The sequence below is a fragment of the Lolium rigidum genome, chromosome 4 (assembly GCF_022539505.1).
Source record: "Lolium rigidum isolate FL_2022 chromosome 4, APGP_CSIRO_Lrig_0.1, whole genome shotgun sequence".
Lineage (NCBI taxonomy): Eukaryota > Viridiplantae > Streptophyta > Magnoliopsida > Poales > Poaceae > Lolium > Lolium rigidum.
In genome coordinates this window covers 50,116,293-50,132,922 of record NC_061511.1, presented here as the reverse complement: position 1 = coordinate 50,132,922, position 16,630 = coordinate 50,116,293, and the positions used below count along the sequence as shown (strand labels likewise).

General features: G+C 48.0%; 1 protein-coding gene across 1 annotated transcript; it reads left to right on the top strand.

Annotated features, from left to right (window-relative positions):
• The first annotated feature begins 1,516 nt into the window (after window positions 1-1,516).
• Window positions 1,517-16,329, top strand: LOC124708121 (wax ester synthase/diacylglycerol acyltransferase 11-like). The gene is made up of 6 exons (XM_047239810.1): window positions 1,517-2,375; window positions 2,703-2,769; window positions 3,092-3,165; window positions 15,253-15,468; window positions 15,617-15,754; window positions 15,910-16,329. Exons 1-6 carry the CDS (start codon window positions 1,521-1,523, stop codon window positions 16,054-16,056), a joined length of 1,497 nt encoding a protein of 498 aa, XP_047095766.1. The 5' UTR covers window positions 1,517-1,520; the 3' UTR covers window positions 16,057-16,329.
• The last annotated feature ends 301 nt before the right edge of the window (window positions 16,330-16,630 follow it).

The following is a 16,630-nucleotide window of genomic DNA, read 5'->3' as shown; positions in this document are numbered from 1 at the left end:
ATCTCTTTGTCAAAACGTGTATTTATCTACATATATACTAAAATTTGTCTAGATACGTGAATACTTTGTTTGGGCGACACCGGAGGCCTACCACCGAACCCTAGCCAGCCCTCCATGGGTCGATTCTTTGGCCGCTGCCAGCCATGGTACCGCATGTCTCACTGAAAGGCAGAGGGCCAAGAAAGCATTTATCGGTGGTGCATCGGAGCGGAGATGGATGGCAGTGGGCATGTGCGATCGGTGGATGGTGGAGGAGAAAATGCGGTGGAGGCGGCGTTGGGGGTGCGTGGATCGCACCAGCTGAATCTTTGCCCACGCCATTTGAGGCCCTGCTGCTATGTCGGGCGATGGCGGAAACATGCCCATCTTTGCTCCAATTTGGGTTGTCGGGTCATGGAGGCAACTGCGTGCGTGGATAGATAGGGTGCTATCTATGGAGGTGGTTTCATGAGAGGGAGCATCGCGAATCACTTCTATATATTGCCATCACGGGACATGTATATTATGTTCCATGGGGAAGTCAGCGGCTGAGAATGCCATCGAAGCCGAGATCTGGGGACTAGTGATGGTGGTTCGAGTCTTTGTGCCGATAAGAAATATGCTTGGTGATTCAGGACTCGTAGCAGCTGCATGAAAGTTAGGGTGACAACACAAGTGAAGTTCAAAGTTTTAGCTTTTAGGTTGAAAATCGAATGTCTAGCATTAACTTGTTATGCCTGACAATGACCTTGTTCGAAGGTATTGTTTTGATAGTTTAGATTTTTTCCATGGTGAAAACCTATGATCTATGATGGAGCGATAACAATACTTGTGCATTGGTTTATTTTTAAAAGCGTCGCTTTTGAAGAATTTATACTTCAGGTGTTTTTACTGCTACTACATGGCGTAGAAAAGTGTATTGGAACTCATTTTTTAGTTTCTTCTTTTTTGGATGTGTGCAGCCATAATATCATTAGAAAATTACGTTGTTGTTTCATATGATAGATGTTGTTATATAAGATGGATCTAATTGATATCTCCGTAATACTAATATATTTTCTTGGCGACGATAAAGTTGTCACGTTATTTGAACCGACGTACTAGTAATTTTCTAGGATTAAGAGTAGTAGCATACTCCCTCCATTCTGAAATAGCCTACATTCTAGACTTCAAAATTTATTCTGAAATACTCTACTCCATATCTAAGTAGTACTCCCTCTATTGGATTAGGACTCTCTCACAGTTTATTAGGCGTGCGCGTATCCCTAAATCGTAAATTTAATCAAGTTAGCATTAGTTGTACATCTAAACTGATATAAGTTTTACATTATATAATTTAAATTATACTATGTCAAATTGACGACCTAGAGATACGGAGAAAATTATTAAACTGAGACGGAGGAAATACTAATAAATAAATCAGAACGGAGGAAGTATTTCCTTTCCAGGATTACCATCACCCGCTTAATTTGGAGTAATACATATATGCGTGCATGCTGCAGGGACCGATCGAGTCGCATAACAACGGAGTAATAACGATAATGGACGACGCTGGCGAGAGAAGTCAGCCTCCGCTCACGATCCGAACCTCAAGAGCAGCGTCCGGCGGCAGCGCTGACGCTTGGCCGCCGGTGGCTGAGGAGCCAGTGAGCCCTACCGCAAGGCTCATGGATGGCTTCTACATCGTCGTCACCATGGGCCTCGGCTCGCCCCTCGACCTCCCCGTCTTCCGCGCCGGCATCGGCACCCAGCTCGCCCGGTACCCGCGCTTCCGATGCATCCAGGTCACCAAAGATGGCCAGCCACGGTGGGTGCGTGCGCCGGCGTTGAACCTCGACGACCACATCATCGTCGTCCCCAGCCCGCCCGACATGGTGTCGTCCGACTCGGACAGGGCCGTGGAGGACTACGTGTCGTCGCTGTCCACGGCGCCCATGGACCGCTCCCGCCCGCTCTGGGAGTTCCACTTCCTCGACTTCCCGACCTCGGACGCCATGTCCACCGCGGTGTTCCGCGTGCACCACTCCCTCGGCGACGGCATGTCGCTGCTCACCCTCCTCATGTCTTCGACTCGCAGCGCCGCCGACCCTTCGAGGCTTCCGGCCATGCCGGCGCCGCCCGCACGCTCCGGCGACATCTACGCGCGGCCGCGGCCCCCGAGGTCCGCCGGCGTGCTGGCGTTCATTGCGTGGCTTTGGTCGTTCGTCGTGCTCGCGTGGCACACCGTGGTGGACGTCACGCTCTTCGTCGCCACGATCGCGTTCGTGAGGGACCCGCACACGCTGTTCAAGCGTGACAATGGCGGCGGCGATGGCGAGTTCCCCCGACGCAAGCGCTTCGTGAATCGGAGCCTCAGCCTTGGCGACGTCAAGTTTCTCAAAGAGGCTCTCAACTGCGTAAGTGGCAAAACTATGGACATGGCGATTTTGCTCGTCGATCTAGATGCATCGATCTATTGGAAAAATGTATTTTGATGCTTTTAAAATGGTTAAAAGAAATCCAAAAGAAGTATTCTTGGAAGTACAACAGAACCTTCAATATTTCGCACACAAAGTTTTGCGAGAAAATATTATTTATTATCGTCTGTGTAAAAACATAGTAGAAAATAACATCCTGAAAAGCTTTTTGAAGCAAATGAAAAAAAATACACAAGCAAATTTTGTTTTCCTTGCGTGACTTAATTTGCCTGTTAATAGAGAATATCTGAATGTATGTTTGAGCAGACGGTTAATGACGTGCTAGTTGGAGTGACTTCTGCTGCTCTATCACGATATTACTTCCGCAGGTCTGGTAAGTACACCAGATGTACGCATGATATTATATGTATAACATACTTTTTTCGTCTATACAAAGATATCTTAGATTTATCTAAAATTTAGTACAATAAATATAATATACTTACAACGCGAGAAGCATGCGGATCTATCTTTAATGTCATGCCGATCCACCTTGGCTACAACGCGAGAAGCATGCGGAGACCTGCGTCCAGCCACCAAACATACAATAAATTTAATGTATAAGTATGTATTTAATTTTAAATAAATAAATATAAGGCATCATTTTATCGATGGATGGATTATTATTCCTTACATGTATCTCCATCTTTTATTAGGTGACGATAACACGAGGAAAATCTGTTTGCGATCGATCCTCCTTGTCAATATAAGGCCAACCACTAGCCTACAGGTAACATATTTTTCCTATCCTCTAAAAACAATTGCATTTTTAATGAGGTAACTGTACCGTGACCAATGTCTGTTCCTGAAGTACTTCTAAAATACTCTAATATAATTTTTGGAAAAAGTTCTACTATAAATATCACCAGTTCTATTTTTATTTAACTAATATACTAGCCCGACACATTTGAGGACGACATTGTTTTTATTTTTATTTAATGTATTATTGTTGGGAAAATCTATGCATAAGCGCCGCACAAGCTCCATCCGCGTGCGACGCGCCACGATTCGTGCAAACGGCATCGCGTCTATATAGCAACTGCTCCACTCGCAAGTCGCACCTTATCCTGTTGATTTTGTTCACACCTTGTCCCATCGCGAGCGCCTCCCCACCACACAAACCTCTCTCTGTCAGACCACCAACGGGAGAACCGCCGGCTGGTAGGCGTTGAAGAGTCGCCGGAACGCCGGCTGCCGCTTCCGAGCACGCCGCGGTGAGGGCGCCGCCAAGAACGCCGCGTATTCTACGAGCTCATCGAGCACAGAGCAGTGGGGTAGGCCGCCGCCGCAAGAGAACATGAGCAGGCAGCAGCGGGGGAGGTCGCCGCCGCGCCAGCACGCTGTAGAAGGGGAGATCGCCGCCAAGCAGGCTGTGAGGAGGTGCAGGTGAGAGGCACCACTGGAGGAGACCGTCGCTGCCAAGCACACAACGCCTAGCCGCCCGACGAGGGGCCATCCATCTGCTAGCGTTGAGAAGGCGCCACCAGACCGCCGACGAGCCCCGCCTCCGACGAGCTCGTTCATATGCTTCTGCAGGAAGCGCCCCGCCTCCGACGAAACTAAGGAGGAGGTGTTCGTCTCTAGTGTAGGGAGGGCTCTGCCATGCCGCCGTCGACGAGCACGAGGAGGAGGCATCCGTCGCTAGCGTGGGGATGACGGCACGGCGCTGCCGATGAGCACGCTGTGGGAGGCCGTCGCTGAACACGAGGAGGAGGTGTCCGTCAGTCCGTCACTAGCACGGAGCCTGCTAGACACTGGAATTTGGCAACTGGACACTAGGAATTGGGCAGCTAAGCAGTGGGATCACGGCAGCTAAGAACTATGAACTGTTGTGCTAATTATTCTGGTAGCTAAGAAATATGAACTTGGCAGCTGTGCTAATTAATCTGGCTGCTAAGAACTGTACGAACTTAGCAGTTGTGCTACTTTACCTGGTAGCTAAGAGTATGAACTTGGCAGTTGTGCTAATTAATCTGTCTGCTAAGAAATATGAACTTGGCAGCTATGCACCAATTAACATGGCAGCTAAGAACAATGAACTTGGGAGCTAGTCACGAATTAACTTAGCAGTATGAAAATGGCAGCTATATGTGCGATTGAACTTGGCAGTTAGATACTAATTAGTTAACCTGGCAGTTAGGTATACTGAACCTGGCAGCTAGATGCATAGACAATTTCTAATATGAATTGCATGGCTACTTCTTTCTCAACAATTTGTGATATGAATTGTAAGGCTATTTCTTCCTCTCATGACTGACCGATGGGTTAGGAGCAGTTAAAAACTCAGCTGTTGTTTTCATAATCTATTTTCAACTTGCTTTCAGAATCTCACCGATTGCAAGTCTTTTTGCGACCTGATACGAGCAATGATCTAGCTTTTGGAGCAGGTCTACACTGAATTCATGATATATCTATGCACTGACGAAATTATGCTTATTTCTTATTCGATTCACTGCATGCCATACCAACTTGTGTTGACTTTTTATTTTGATTCTCTGGTACATACGCTGCTATGCTGCGGCAGTGCGGCTGCATGGCAATCTATTGCTGCCCGCTAACCATTCTTCTAGCCTAGCTTTTATACGGGACGGCCAAAGCCTGCGCATATTTTATAGCTGGAATAAGCTGGCTTGGTACCCGCCGCACAGAATAGGCACTCGTGCGGCGCCGCCGGGTAGGCAGGTCCATTATTGTTTTCCTATTCATTTTTTAAAAGGATTACCACTGGTAGAAAAATGGCCTTTAGTCGCGGTTCGCAACTGCCATTAGTCGCGGTTGCGCAACCGCGACTAAAGGCCCCCCCCCCCTTTAGTCGCGGTTGCTTACGAACCGCGACTAAAGGCCCGTCCACGTGGGCGGCTACCGTGCGCCTGGGCGAAGGACCTTTAGTCGCGGTTGGTGTCCCCAACCGGGACTAAAGGCTATTTCGTTAATTTTTTTTAATTCATTTGGATTTCTAAATTTTTTTCACTCCGTTTTTTTTTCTTCAGAATTTCTCTTATTTCAGTTATTTGCATAGCTTAGTCTCTATCTCTAACTACACTTATCTCTAGTCAAATTACTTACTCTTGGTCAAACTTCCCGTTCGGTCACCCATCCTCCCACTACTCCACCTCTAGCACGCTTAACATCCGAGTTCCATTCCGTTCGCATCCAAGTGCTTCGCGCATGTATGTGATAGTAGTATCATATCAATCCTATTAACATGTTGATCGATGTCACATTTCTTTAGTGTTTGAATTTCAAATAATTCTTTTAATAAACAAAAGTAATGATGTAATAATAATATTGAATAAATAAATAAACATTAACTTTTTAATTTGTATTATTTTTAATTTTATTAATTAATTAAATATTTTTTTGCCAAACCTAAAATCTAAAAATTTGAAAATCTAAAAATTGGGTAAAAATGATAGTAATCTTTATGCAGAATGAAATTATTAATTTTAGGTTTTAAAAAATTTAAAAAATATATAATACTTAATTTATAGAAAAAACTAAAATCTTCCTGCTTTTGTATTTCCATTTGGAATTTTGAGAATCTAAAAATTAGCTAACCGGGTAAACCGGGTGAATTCGGATGTAACTTTTTCCCAGGATTTTTTTGATATATTATACGTTTTTTTCGACGTCGTATGCAAAAGTTATTGCGGTTTTACCATTTTTTAAACTTTTTTGCAAAAAAAGTGGAAATTCGAATTTCTTAATTTCTCCGAATAGTAGGTTGCATAACATACAAGAATCTGAAAACAATTTTTTTTTGAATTTTCTATCATTTTCTTTTGTATTTTACAAACCAAAAAAAGGCGATCCACGGGGGGGTGTGCGGGGGTGCGTGGGAGTACAAAAACTCGGAAAAACCTTTAGTCGCGGTTGGGGACACCAACCGCGACTAAAGGTATCCTTTAGTCGCGGTTGGTGTCCCCAACCGCGACTAAAGATCCTTCCGCCGGCCGCATCCTTCCATAGCCCTTTAGTCGCGGTTAGTGTTACCAACCGCGACTAAAGGGATACCCTTACGTCGCGGATGGAGCATTAGTCGCGGGTTGCCTCCCGAACCGCGACTAAAGCCCCCTTTAGTCGCGGTTCGAATATTTCCGGGACTAATGGGGGTGGACGGAAGCCTCTTTTTCTACTAGTGTACGCAGCGAGTTTTTTTTGGAATAATAAGAACTCAAGTATGTGTTTCTTGGGACTTAAACCTTGATGGATGAGTATGCATTGTACAACCACTTCCCTAATCTAGTGAGCTAGTCTCACTTTTTTTACTCTATCGTTTTTTACTTCCTTCCGTCCATATTAGACGTCGCTGCGACAACTAATATGGTAGTATATTTTACTATTAGATGCGCTAGCACTTTTGGAAATCCAGTGAATTTTTTCAAAAAAGAGACTAAAACCCTTGCCTCTACCTCTGCATTGATGCAACTTTTTTATTATATTATTCAAAAGAGGTTCTTCATAGAAATAATTCAATCATCCTGGAGTCACCTTGATGGTGACATTTGTTGCTCCACCTACAAGCTTCATGATGAGAGTGAAAATAATCGGGGCCATGTGCTCTGATCTCTCACTAACCAACATCTAAATAAAAACCTAACAAGGATGTACACTGGATGAGCCAGGAGAAAAGACCAGTCCAACAACCCACAAGCGCACCACATGCTAACACACTCTAGAAGTTGTGCCGCCATCTTCCACAGACCCATTTACAGGACAGGGATCAACACATTAACCTTGCCCGGCTTGCGGTCAGCGTCGATACGATGACAGATAACTTCACCACCCTGCGCATGTTCATGACCTAATGTCAGATGTCAAAATCCTGTTGGGCCATTCATGTCATGCCGATCCACCTTGGCTACAACGCGAGAAGCATGCGGAGACCTGCGTCCAGCCACCAAACCTATCCACTTGTCCATCAAGATGATGTACATCTCCAAAGATGATGCCCCCACGGGGTTGACGGCTGTTACCCTCCAAAACCCACCGACGGGCAATGGCTAAGCAACACGAAGAGCCGGGAGACTCCCAAGGCCGCTTAGTGGACCCTGGCACCTCGCGTCGTCCCGCAAATCTTCCAGCCACTTCCTGGCGGTTGCTAGGGCGTGCCACCTGACCTAGACCCGATCAGGAAGGTGTTAGAGTGCTTCGATTGTTCCTGCATGGTAGACACGTAAACATTAAATACGAGCCCTATCGGCTCTTCAGGTTTCCTCGTGGATCGGCTCAAGGAGCCGATCGCCCCATGTTTCACGTTGGATTTACAATGACATGGGGATCCTGCTTGATCAAAACAAAGCTAAAGCGATCCACGACAGTTTAGGGTTTTCACCGCATAACCGGAACGTCCTACGTGTGATCGGGCCTAGCAGCTACGGAAGATGATGCAAACTACCCCTACGAGAGGCCTAAAAACCAACATAACATTGATTCCTGGAACATCCCTTGCGGGGACGGTGAACAACACCTAACGCACTACCGGATCGTCCGACCCCGGCATAAGGCCTAACTATGCGAGATATTAAACTAATCCCTGCGGAGCAAGGAGCAACTATAACGGATCGGATCTACTAAGTAACGAACAAGCAAGATGCTGCCCTTACACCGGATAGGTGTAAGGGCAGCTAAGTGTCGAGGGACGGCATTGCCACGCGGATATGCACGAGAAAGCATCAATGCAAGCCCCTAAACACCTAATGATAAGTAGTACTGCTCGCCATCAACAAGGCTTCAAGCACGAGCAAGTACAAGGTAGACGAATAAGCGTATCTTGCCTAGATCGCTAGATGCGATCTAGGCAGCATGGTGTTTACCCGGGAGAAACCCTCGAAGAAAGGGGTGGCGATGCGCCTGATTTGTGTTGGTTGAACGATGATTGTCCTCCTTTTCCGATAACCCTAGATACATATTTATAGTCCAAGGGACTTTCTAATTGAGGCGTGCACCTAACCGTGCACGGGCCAGACTCTATCTCTTAATCTAAATTACAATGCGATCTACTATATTACAGATACACGGGCAACTTAGCCCAAACTCTTAGCACAAGGCCGCTTCGAAGATGCTCCACGTGTACGTCCTTCAAGCCCATCTTCACTTACGGCCCACCTCCTGATTTGGCCAAAATCGGGTGGTAACACATGCCCCCTGGTTTTGATAATGATAATTGCAAAACCATCTGTCTCCTTCGAAGGGTCATGTCGTGGCAGAACCGTCGCAATTTTCTTCATGATGACGTCTTGCCTTCTCAACTTCCCTGCACGATTTGACGGTTCTGGCACCACGTCCTCGGGAACTGCTTAGGCATTAAACCACTATATCCCCCTTCTATTTGGCCATCTCCTGTGGTTCCCTTCTTCATCTCCCTCACACTAGTACTTCCAAAAGCCCTCCTCTGCCGCCATGTCTTCTTCTTCCTCCTCATCGGGTCTTTCCACGCAGTCCTCCCCCTTTCGCGAGCCGACGCCGGAGTGGATCCCGGAAGAGGCCCATGCGGCCAACGTCCGCCGCGCCATCGAGGCCGGGGACGAGCCGAGCCACGACTTCTCCATCTGGTCGGAGGACGACCAGTCCATGACCGATGGGGAGAGCGTCCTCCGTGGCCTCGTCAATGGGGCAGCGGAGATGGAGAGCAACGATGACGACCTTCCCTGGGAGGGAATCACCTCCTCCGAGGAGGTGGAAGAGGAGGAGGAGGAGGACGATAGCTCCTCCGACGAGCCGCCGGCCAAACGCTACTGTCCCTGGCCCAGGAATCTCAGCGACCTTGACAGTGATGACGACGACGCTGATGAAGAAGACGAGGACAATGAAGGTCCTGCCGGCGTCCGCTATAGCAGCGACGACGAGCCGGCCGGGAGTAGCGCCGACAGCGGTGATGACGACGAGGGCAGCAGCGGCCCCTAGATAGGGTAGAGCTAGGAGTAGTAGACTAGGGCAGTGTATCCCTCCAGCAGTTCCTTTTGAGAGCAATCGGCTCCTTCTATGTAAGAAACCTGACTATCAATGAAGGAATTTCCAAAATTTGGTTCTGTCAATTTCTTCCATATTGATCTAGCCGATTTTCCCCTATCCCGATTTTGCCGATTGTCACCTTGATTGATGTTCAATAAACCGATGGCAATGCATCAGCTCTTATAATGAATTGCCAGACCGATCAATCTAGTCACCTCCTCAGACAGTAACTTGTAATCCTTGAAATTCAGATCGAAGTCCTTGACGGCAAAACTCCTTGGTTAATGCTCCCAGGAAAGCTTCCTGGCCCGTTGCTGCCAACCTTGATGTTGAAACTGACATTCTTGTAAACAGGTGCTATTTGTTCACAGCTTCCCCTGTGATGCTCTGTTTTCTTGCAGCGACAAACTGGTCTAGAGCCTGATCAACGATGATGGCTCCTTCTTCAAACTCCTCCTGCCAACCCTGGTGGTTTTCCTCTGCAAGAGCTCGCCACCTTTCCACATGGTTACGATGCAGGGATAGCCGATTTCAACACCATCGGCTCTTCAGAATGAGGAATTTTCAAGGCCAGCTGCCCCCCGAGCCTCTGTCAAGGCGAGAATGAAAGTGCATCCACCGAATGGGCCACCATCGGCTTCCCAATTGTAGTGCAGCATCAGCCAATTCTAACCAAATCGCCTTCCACAAGCAGAGAACCTTCAAAGTGAGGTGCCCCCCGAGCTTCTTCAGTCCAATGAGGCAACCTCTGGGGAGAATGCAGTTCAGTCCAACTAGACGATCGTCGGTTGCTCTCATAATCCTGGCCTGATCTGCACGTTCATACTGCTCTTGCTGCTGGCCAGGGCTGCGATCCTCAAACTTGCCGGCAAATACCAACAGCTTAAATGAGAAAAAGGGCCGTCTTGGACGCCCGAACTGATGCTTCTGCTAGTGCTGCCGAGCTTGAAGTCTTGCTACCGGAGCCAACAACAATTCCACTGAGGGGCTCCTTCAGTAGAGCCTCGCCATGTAACTTGAGACCGCTCCATTACGCTTCTGCTCCCTTGAGTCGATGGCTGTGCACCGGCTTTGAATTCTTAATGTGCCCAAAAATTTCTGTATTTTCGATTTTTTACGGCCGATTTGTTTATGTCTCGGCCCCCATATTTGAGCTGTTCTGCTGGGCATTTGATATCCACTCCAAGCTTCGTATCCTCGTGTCCCATCCATCTATGTGCCCCCCGAGCCGATTCTGTCAAGTAATTGCTGGTATCGGCTCTTCAGGCATCTGTTGGATCAATGCTGAACACAGACAAAGGTAGGTTGAGGATAATTTTGGCCGATTGCGGGAACCGGCCTCCTTTTCCGTTGCATTGCTTGACGATGGCTGGCAACTTCTTGGATTTCCACTGTAGCTATGTGGCATGCTGGAGATAAGATCCTTTGCTTTTCATTTTTTTGAGGGCCGATCTCAGGGATCGGCCTTGCCACGTATGTCCAATGTCTTGGACCTGCTACTCCGTCCGGGTCACGGATACCATGTTTGTATCAGCCGATGCCTCTGCATCGGCATCAGCCGATGCCTGTGCATCGGCTTTCGCCTGTTTTGGGCGCCATACTTTCTTTGGCGGGCGCGCCTTCGTCTCCAATGTTTGCTGAATTTTCGCGGCCAGATCGGGCCGCGCTCTTCTCAACGTGTACAGGTACTGTGCCTCGGCTTCTTCCAGGTTTCGCAGCCGCTGCACTTACGCTTCTGAGAGTGGCTGAGTCCATCAGGGCACCACCTTGGTCGGTGATACCTATCTTCTTCTCCATCTGACTCCTCGAAGTCTTCTTCTTGAGATGACTCAGCTCGCTTGTTATGAGGTGGGAGAGGTCCTAGACGCTCGAACACTGAAACTTCGTTTGTCCTTCTCCTTTGCTTGTTTGCATTCTCGGGCAATTCTCGATTGTCGGCAATCGGCTCATTCCTGAATCCCAGCAATGTTTGAAGAAGGGACAGTCCCAGTGCTTATCCACGTCGTCTTGCTCCCTTGACCTCCCTCTAGCGCGACGTTCGTACCCGTCGTTGTTCCTGTCGTGCTGACGATACCTCCTGTTTTCTGCATCAGACCGACGATATTTTTTATCGTCTTCGTCGTAGCGCCGACGTCGGTCGTACTGCTGCTCATATTTGTTGAGGAGATGCACGGAGAGTGGGCGCTGATACCGTATGCTTCTCACCTCCTCCTCGGTTAGGTATCGTCTGTCATCATCTTGGGGCCGGTCGCGTGGAACGGCCTCCTCTTTATCTTTGCCACGAGAGTGGCTGCTCTCTGCTTTATCTTTGCCATGGCGGATCACAAACCCTGCCATATTGACATCAAAAGAGAACCCAGGCTCCCTTATGGAGTGGCTTAGGTCCACCATGTTGACGTCCAGAAACGGACGCATGTCTACCTTCATGGAAAACTGTCCGAAAGTTAATCGGCCTGACTCTATCGCCATCTGAATTTGTGCGCGTAATACTTTGCAGTCGTTGGTGGCGTGCGTGAACGTATGATGCCATTTGCAGTATGGCCTTTTGTTCATCTCTTGCGCCGTAGGGATCTTGTGGCCTTCAGTGGAGCTTCAACTCGTTTCTCTTTCGCAGGCGATCGAAGATTTGTTCAGTTTTGCTCACATCAAAGTCCAACCCTCTTGGAGGCCCCGGCGGGTTCACCCACTTGCGGGACACGAGCACCGGCGTCCGAGTCCACTCGGCTCATCGCGACTTCCCGATCTTCCGCAGAATCTTCATCCTCATCAGCATTGACCAGGGTTATCGCGCGCTTGAACTTGTCCTGGTACAGTTCTGGATGGCGCTGTTCATATAAGGTCAGTCTATTGACCAAGTGCGTCAACGAGTTGTACTCCACTTGGAACGTCAGATCCTTGAATGACGCTGCAAGGCCTGCCACGGCCAGCTCGACTGCTTCTTTCTCAGTTAAATGAACCGAATAACATCGGTTCTTGACTGTTCTGAAACGCTGAATGTAATCAGATACTGTCTCTCCTCGCCTTTGCCGAACCTGTGCTAGTTCGGCCATACCAGCTTCAGTTGCTTCCGAATGATATTGGGTGTGAAACTGTTCCTCCAGCTGCTTCCATGATCGTACTGAATTTGGCTGCAACGAGGTGTACCATCCAAAAGCTGGACCGGTGAGGGATTGCGAGAAGAACCTCACCCGTAGCGGATCCGATGCTGAAACCATGCCCAATCGGGCCAAGTATCGGCTCACGTGCTCGATTGAGCTAGATCCTTCGACCCACTGAATTTGGTGAAGTCTGGGAGCCGGTACTTAGGTGGTAGTGGGATCAGATCGAACTCGTTGGGGTACGGCTTGGAATAGCCGATTATCTTCTTCTTCGGCAGGATGCCGAACTGATCTCTTAGGACTGCGCTGATCTGATCCGCGGTGGAGGTAGTAGCAGCTGAGCTTTCATGGACTGGTGTAGTGGCATACTTGGCTAGCCACGCCTGTTTCTCATCATCTGCTCCCAAACTCCCCGCCGCTGCAGTCGTCCCTCCTGCCGGAACAATTGCGCCTGCTCCGGCAATCCCTCCTGTTGGAGCCTGGATCACCTGCGTCCAGTTGTTGCAGTCCGACACAAACGTGCACACGTATCCGTGTGGGATCTCCTTGGGCGGGTCATATAGGAACTGATAGTCGCCCGGATCACCTCCAACCTTGTAGACAACGTATGCCGGTGAACCTTGTTGCTGTGGAGCTGCCATCGCGTACGGCAATGGTGGCCTGGTGTGGAGTTGCACTTCTCCCTGGTGAGTCCCTAGAGCAGGTCCTGAAGGGGAGTACCGACGCTCCATGATCTCTTGGACCACCCGGAACGCAACGCGCTCCAAAGAATTCACCAGGCTCTCAGAATGCCGATGTAGCGAGTGAGCCACCACGTAGTTGATTTCCTGTCGTAGGGCTCTGGTACGTTCATCCGAAGGGAGAGACAGATCCACCCCTTCAAGGACGGCTTGTGGCGTGAATCCTTTGAACCTGATGCCGTGCGAACGGGTCTTCTCAAAGGAGCCGATGAGTCCGGCTTCAACGATGGCCTTCAGCTCATCGTACTTCTTCTTATGATCAGGAGGAAGATACTCGTATGTGATCTGTTCCTCTGCCATCTCGGGTGTCGGCGTTGACGTGGATGTTGCAGAAGAGGTCCCACCGGCGTGCCGAGATGTGTTACCCTCCAAAACCCACCGACGGGCAATGGCTAAGCAACACGAAGAGCCGGGAGGCTCCCAAGGCCGCTTAGTGGACCCCGGCACCTCGCGTCGTCCCGCAAATCTTCCAGCCCACGTCCCGGCGGTTGCTAGGGCGTGCCACCTGACCTAGACCCGATCGGGAAGGTGTTAGAGTGCTTCGATTGTTCCTGCATGGTAGACACGTAAACATTAAATACGAGCCCTATCGGCTCTTCGAGTTTCCTCGTAGATCGGCTCAAGGAGCCGATCGCCCCATGTTTCACGTTGTATTTACAATGACATGGGGATCCTGCTTGATCAAAACAAAGCTAAAGCGATCCACGACAGTTTAGGGTTTTCACCGCATAACCGGAACGTCCTACGTGTGATCGGGCCTAGCAGCCACGGAAGATGATGCAAACTACCCCTACGAGAGGCCTAAAAACCAACATAACGTTTATTCCCGGAACATCCCTTGCAGGGACGGTGAACAACACCTAACGCACTACCGGATCGTCCGACCCCAGCATAAGGCCTAACTATGCAGATATTAAACTAATCCCTGCGGAGCAAGGAGCAACTATAACGGATCGGATCTACTAAGTAACGAACAAGCAAGATGCTGCCCTTACACCTGGATAGGTGTAAGGGCAGCTAGGTGTCGAGGGACGGCATTGCCACGCAGATATGCACGAGAAAGCATCAATGCAAGCCCCTAAACACCTAATGATAAGTAGTACTGCTCGCCATCAACAAGGCTTCAGCACGAGCAGTACAAGGTAGACGAATAAACGTATACTGCCTAGATCGCTAGATGCGATCTAGGCAGCATGGTGTTTACCCTGGAGAAACCCTCGAAGAAAGGGGTGGCGATGCGCCTGATTTGTGTTGGTTGAACGATGATTGTCCTCCTTTTCCGATAACCCTAGATACATATTTATAGTCCAAGGGACTTTCTAATTGAGGCGTGCACCTAACCGTGCACGGGCCAGACTCTATCTCTTAATCTAAATTACAATGCGATCTACTATATTACAGATACACGGGCAACTTAGCCCAAACTCTTAGCACAAGGCCGCTTCGAAGATGCTCCACGTGTACGTCCTTCAAGCCCATCTTCACTTATGGCCCACCTCCTGATTTGGCCAAAATCGGGTGGTAACAACGGCGCAGGAACATCACCGCCATCCGATCAGGGAAGCCCGAATCAGGGGTATCCCTGGAGCGAACATGGAACAAGAATCACCCAACAATTCCTGCAACAAGGTAACCAAGCCCCGCATATGCCTCCTTAGATCAGTGCACCGCAGTTGCAGGACTGTGCAAATTCCGAACCGGAACACCCACGAGAGGATCCACCGTAGCCACACCTTAGAGCCACGATGGAGGAAGGCCCCACCGGTGCCATCCCCTCCCGGGCTTTTCCTAGCGGTGCTCCGGAAGCACCAGGAAGAAGGGTTGTGGCAGTGGGAACTCTAGATCGCCTCTGGGAGTAGGGGCGGTTGTTAGGGGTGGGGGTTGGAAACTAGTAAAAATGCCATATTTCTCCTAGAATAGCTTGTTAGTGAAATTATTTAAGCAATCTATGTTTCCTGTTTCCTATTTGAACAGATACGCTATTATATCATTCTGAATTTTATTGTGTTTTGTAACTGGAAACAGGAATATGTTAATATGATAGAATCTAGTAAGAGTAATGAAGTGAAATGGGGAAATCAACTTGGCTACATCATCCTTCCATTTCATATAGCCATGTATGAAGACCCACTTGAATATGTTCGTAAGGCGAAAAAGATGGTGGATAGGAAGAAGAGCTCTCTAGAAGTGGTCTTCACGCACATGCTTGGTGAAGTTATCATCAAAACTTTTGGGGTGAAGGTATGTTAATCTGTTGCAGGATCCTTCCGTTTGGATTGACACATATTCTCTTCCTACAATTAAATGGCACAAACATTAAACATTGTCTCTAACAGATGTAATACTTTGAAATCAGCTGGTTTAATTTTGTTAATGTAAAATCGAGCAGGCTGCCGGTGTTATCTTCCGTCGCATGATATCACACACGACCATATCATTTTCAAACATGATTGGGCCAGCTGAACAGGTAGAGTTCTATGGGCACCAAGTTGTGTACATTGCGCCCAGCGTCTACGGCCCACCCGAGGTAATTCACTGGACTGCAAAAAATCCAGATTAAACAGCGTAGATGTGCTATATATTTGACTAACTTTCGAAAATAAACCCTGTTACTGCCATTGAAAGTATTCAGGTATATTTGGCTTGGATTTAATTCAAGCTTAATTTTTCTTTTGTTCACAGGCTCTGACGGTGCATTACCAAAGTTACAGTAACACCATCAAAGTAATTCTTGCAGTTGACGAAGAACACTTCCCAAATCATGGCCAACTTTTAGACGACTTCACTGAGTCCCTCAGGATCATTAAGGATGGGGCTGTAAGGAAATAATGACAACCAATAATAAGGAGTGGGTCGACTACTAGACAACGAATTGATTGGGTTGATCAGTTAGCCAAGACCTACATATTTTCAATTCGTAGTAATAGTACTACTGTACCATATAATGACACTTGTCTGGTATACACTATTTGATTTGTGGACAATCAAACAAATTGTATGAACCAGAACACACCATAGGTCATATTATGAGTTCATAAAGCTAGGAATAAATTGGACAAGTTAAAAAAAATCAAAAAGGTAATGCTTCATAAAATGGACTATCTCCCACAAAGCCACGCATTACCTGGCGGTTATTAACGTGGAGCTAGTTTTAAAGGCCTGCCTCACGCTTAGAAGGAACTTAAAAAAGCGCCAAGAATAACTGGTTGGCAAAAGTGAACCGCGTTTCGCACATTTAGCTCATACGATCCGTTGTGTGATCAGGTCAGTGGCACGATGATGATATGCTTCAGCAGATTAACATGATATGCAAAATTTAGTGTTGTGATATAGTTAAGTGTGGTGAAATATGTTTCCATGTTAAGTTGCATGTTTCAGCGGCATAAAAGTTAATCACAATCAA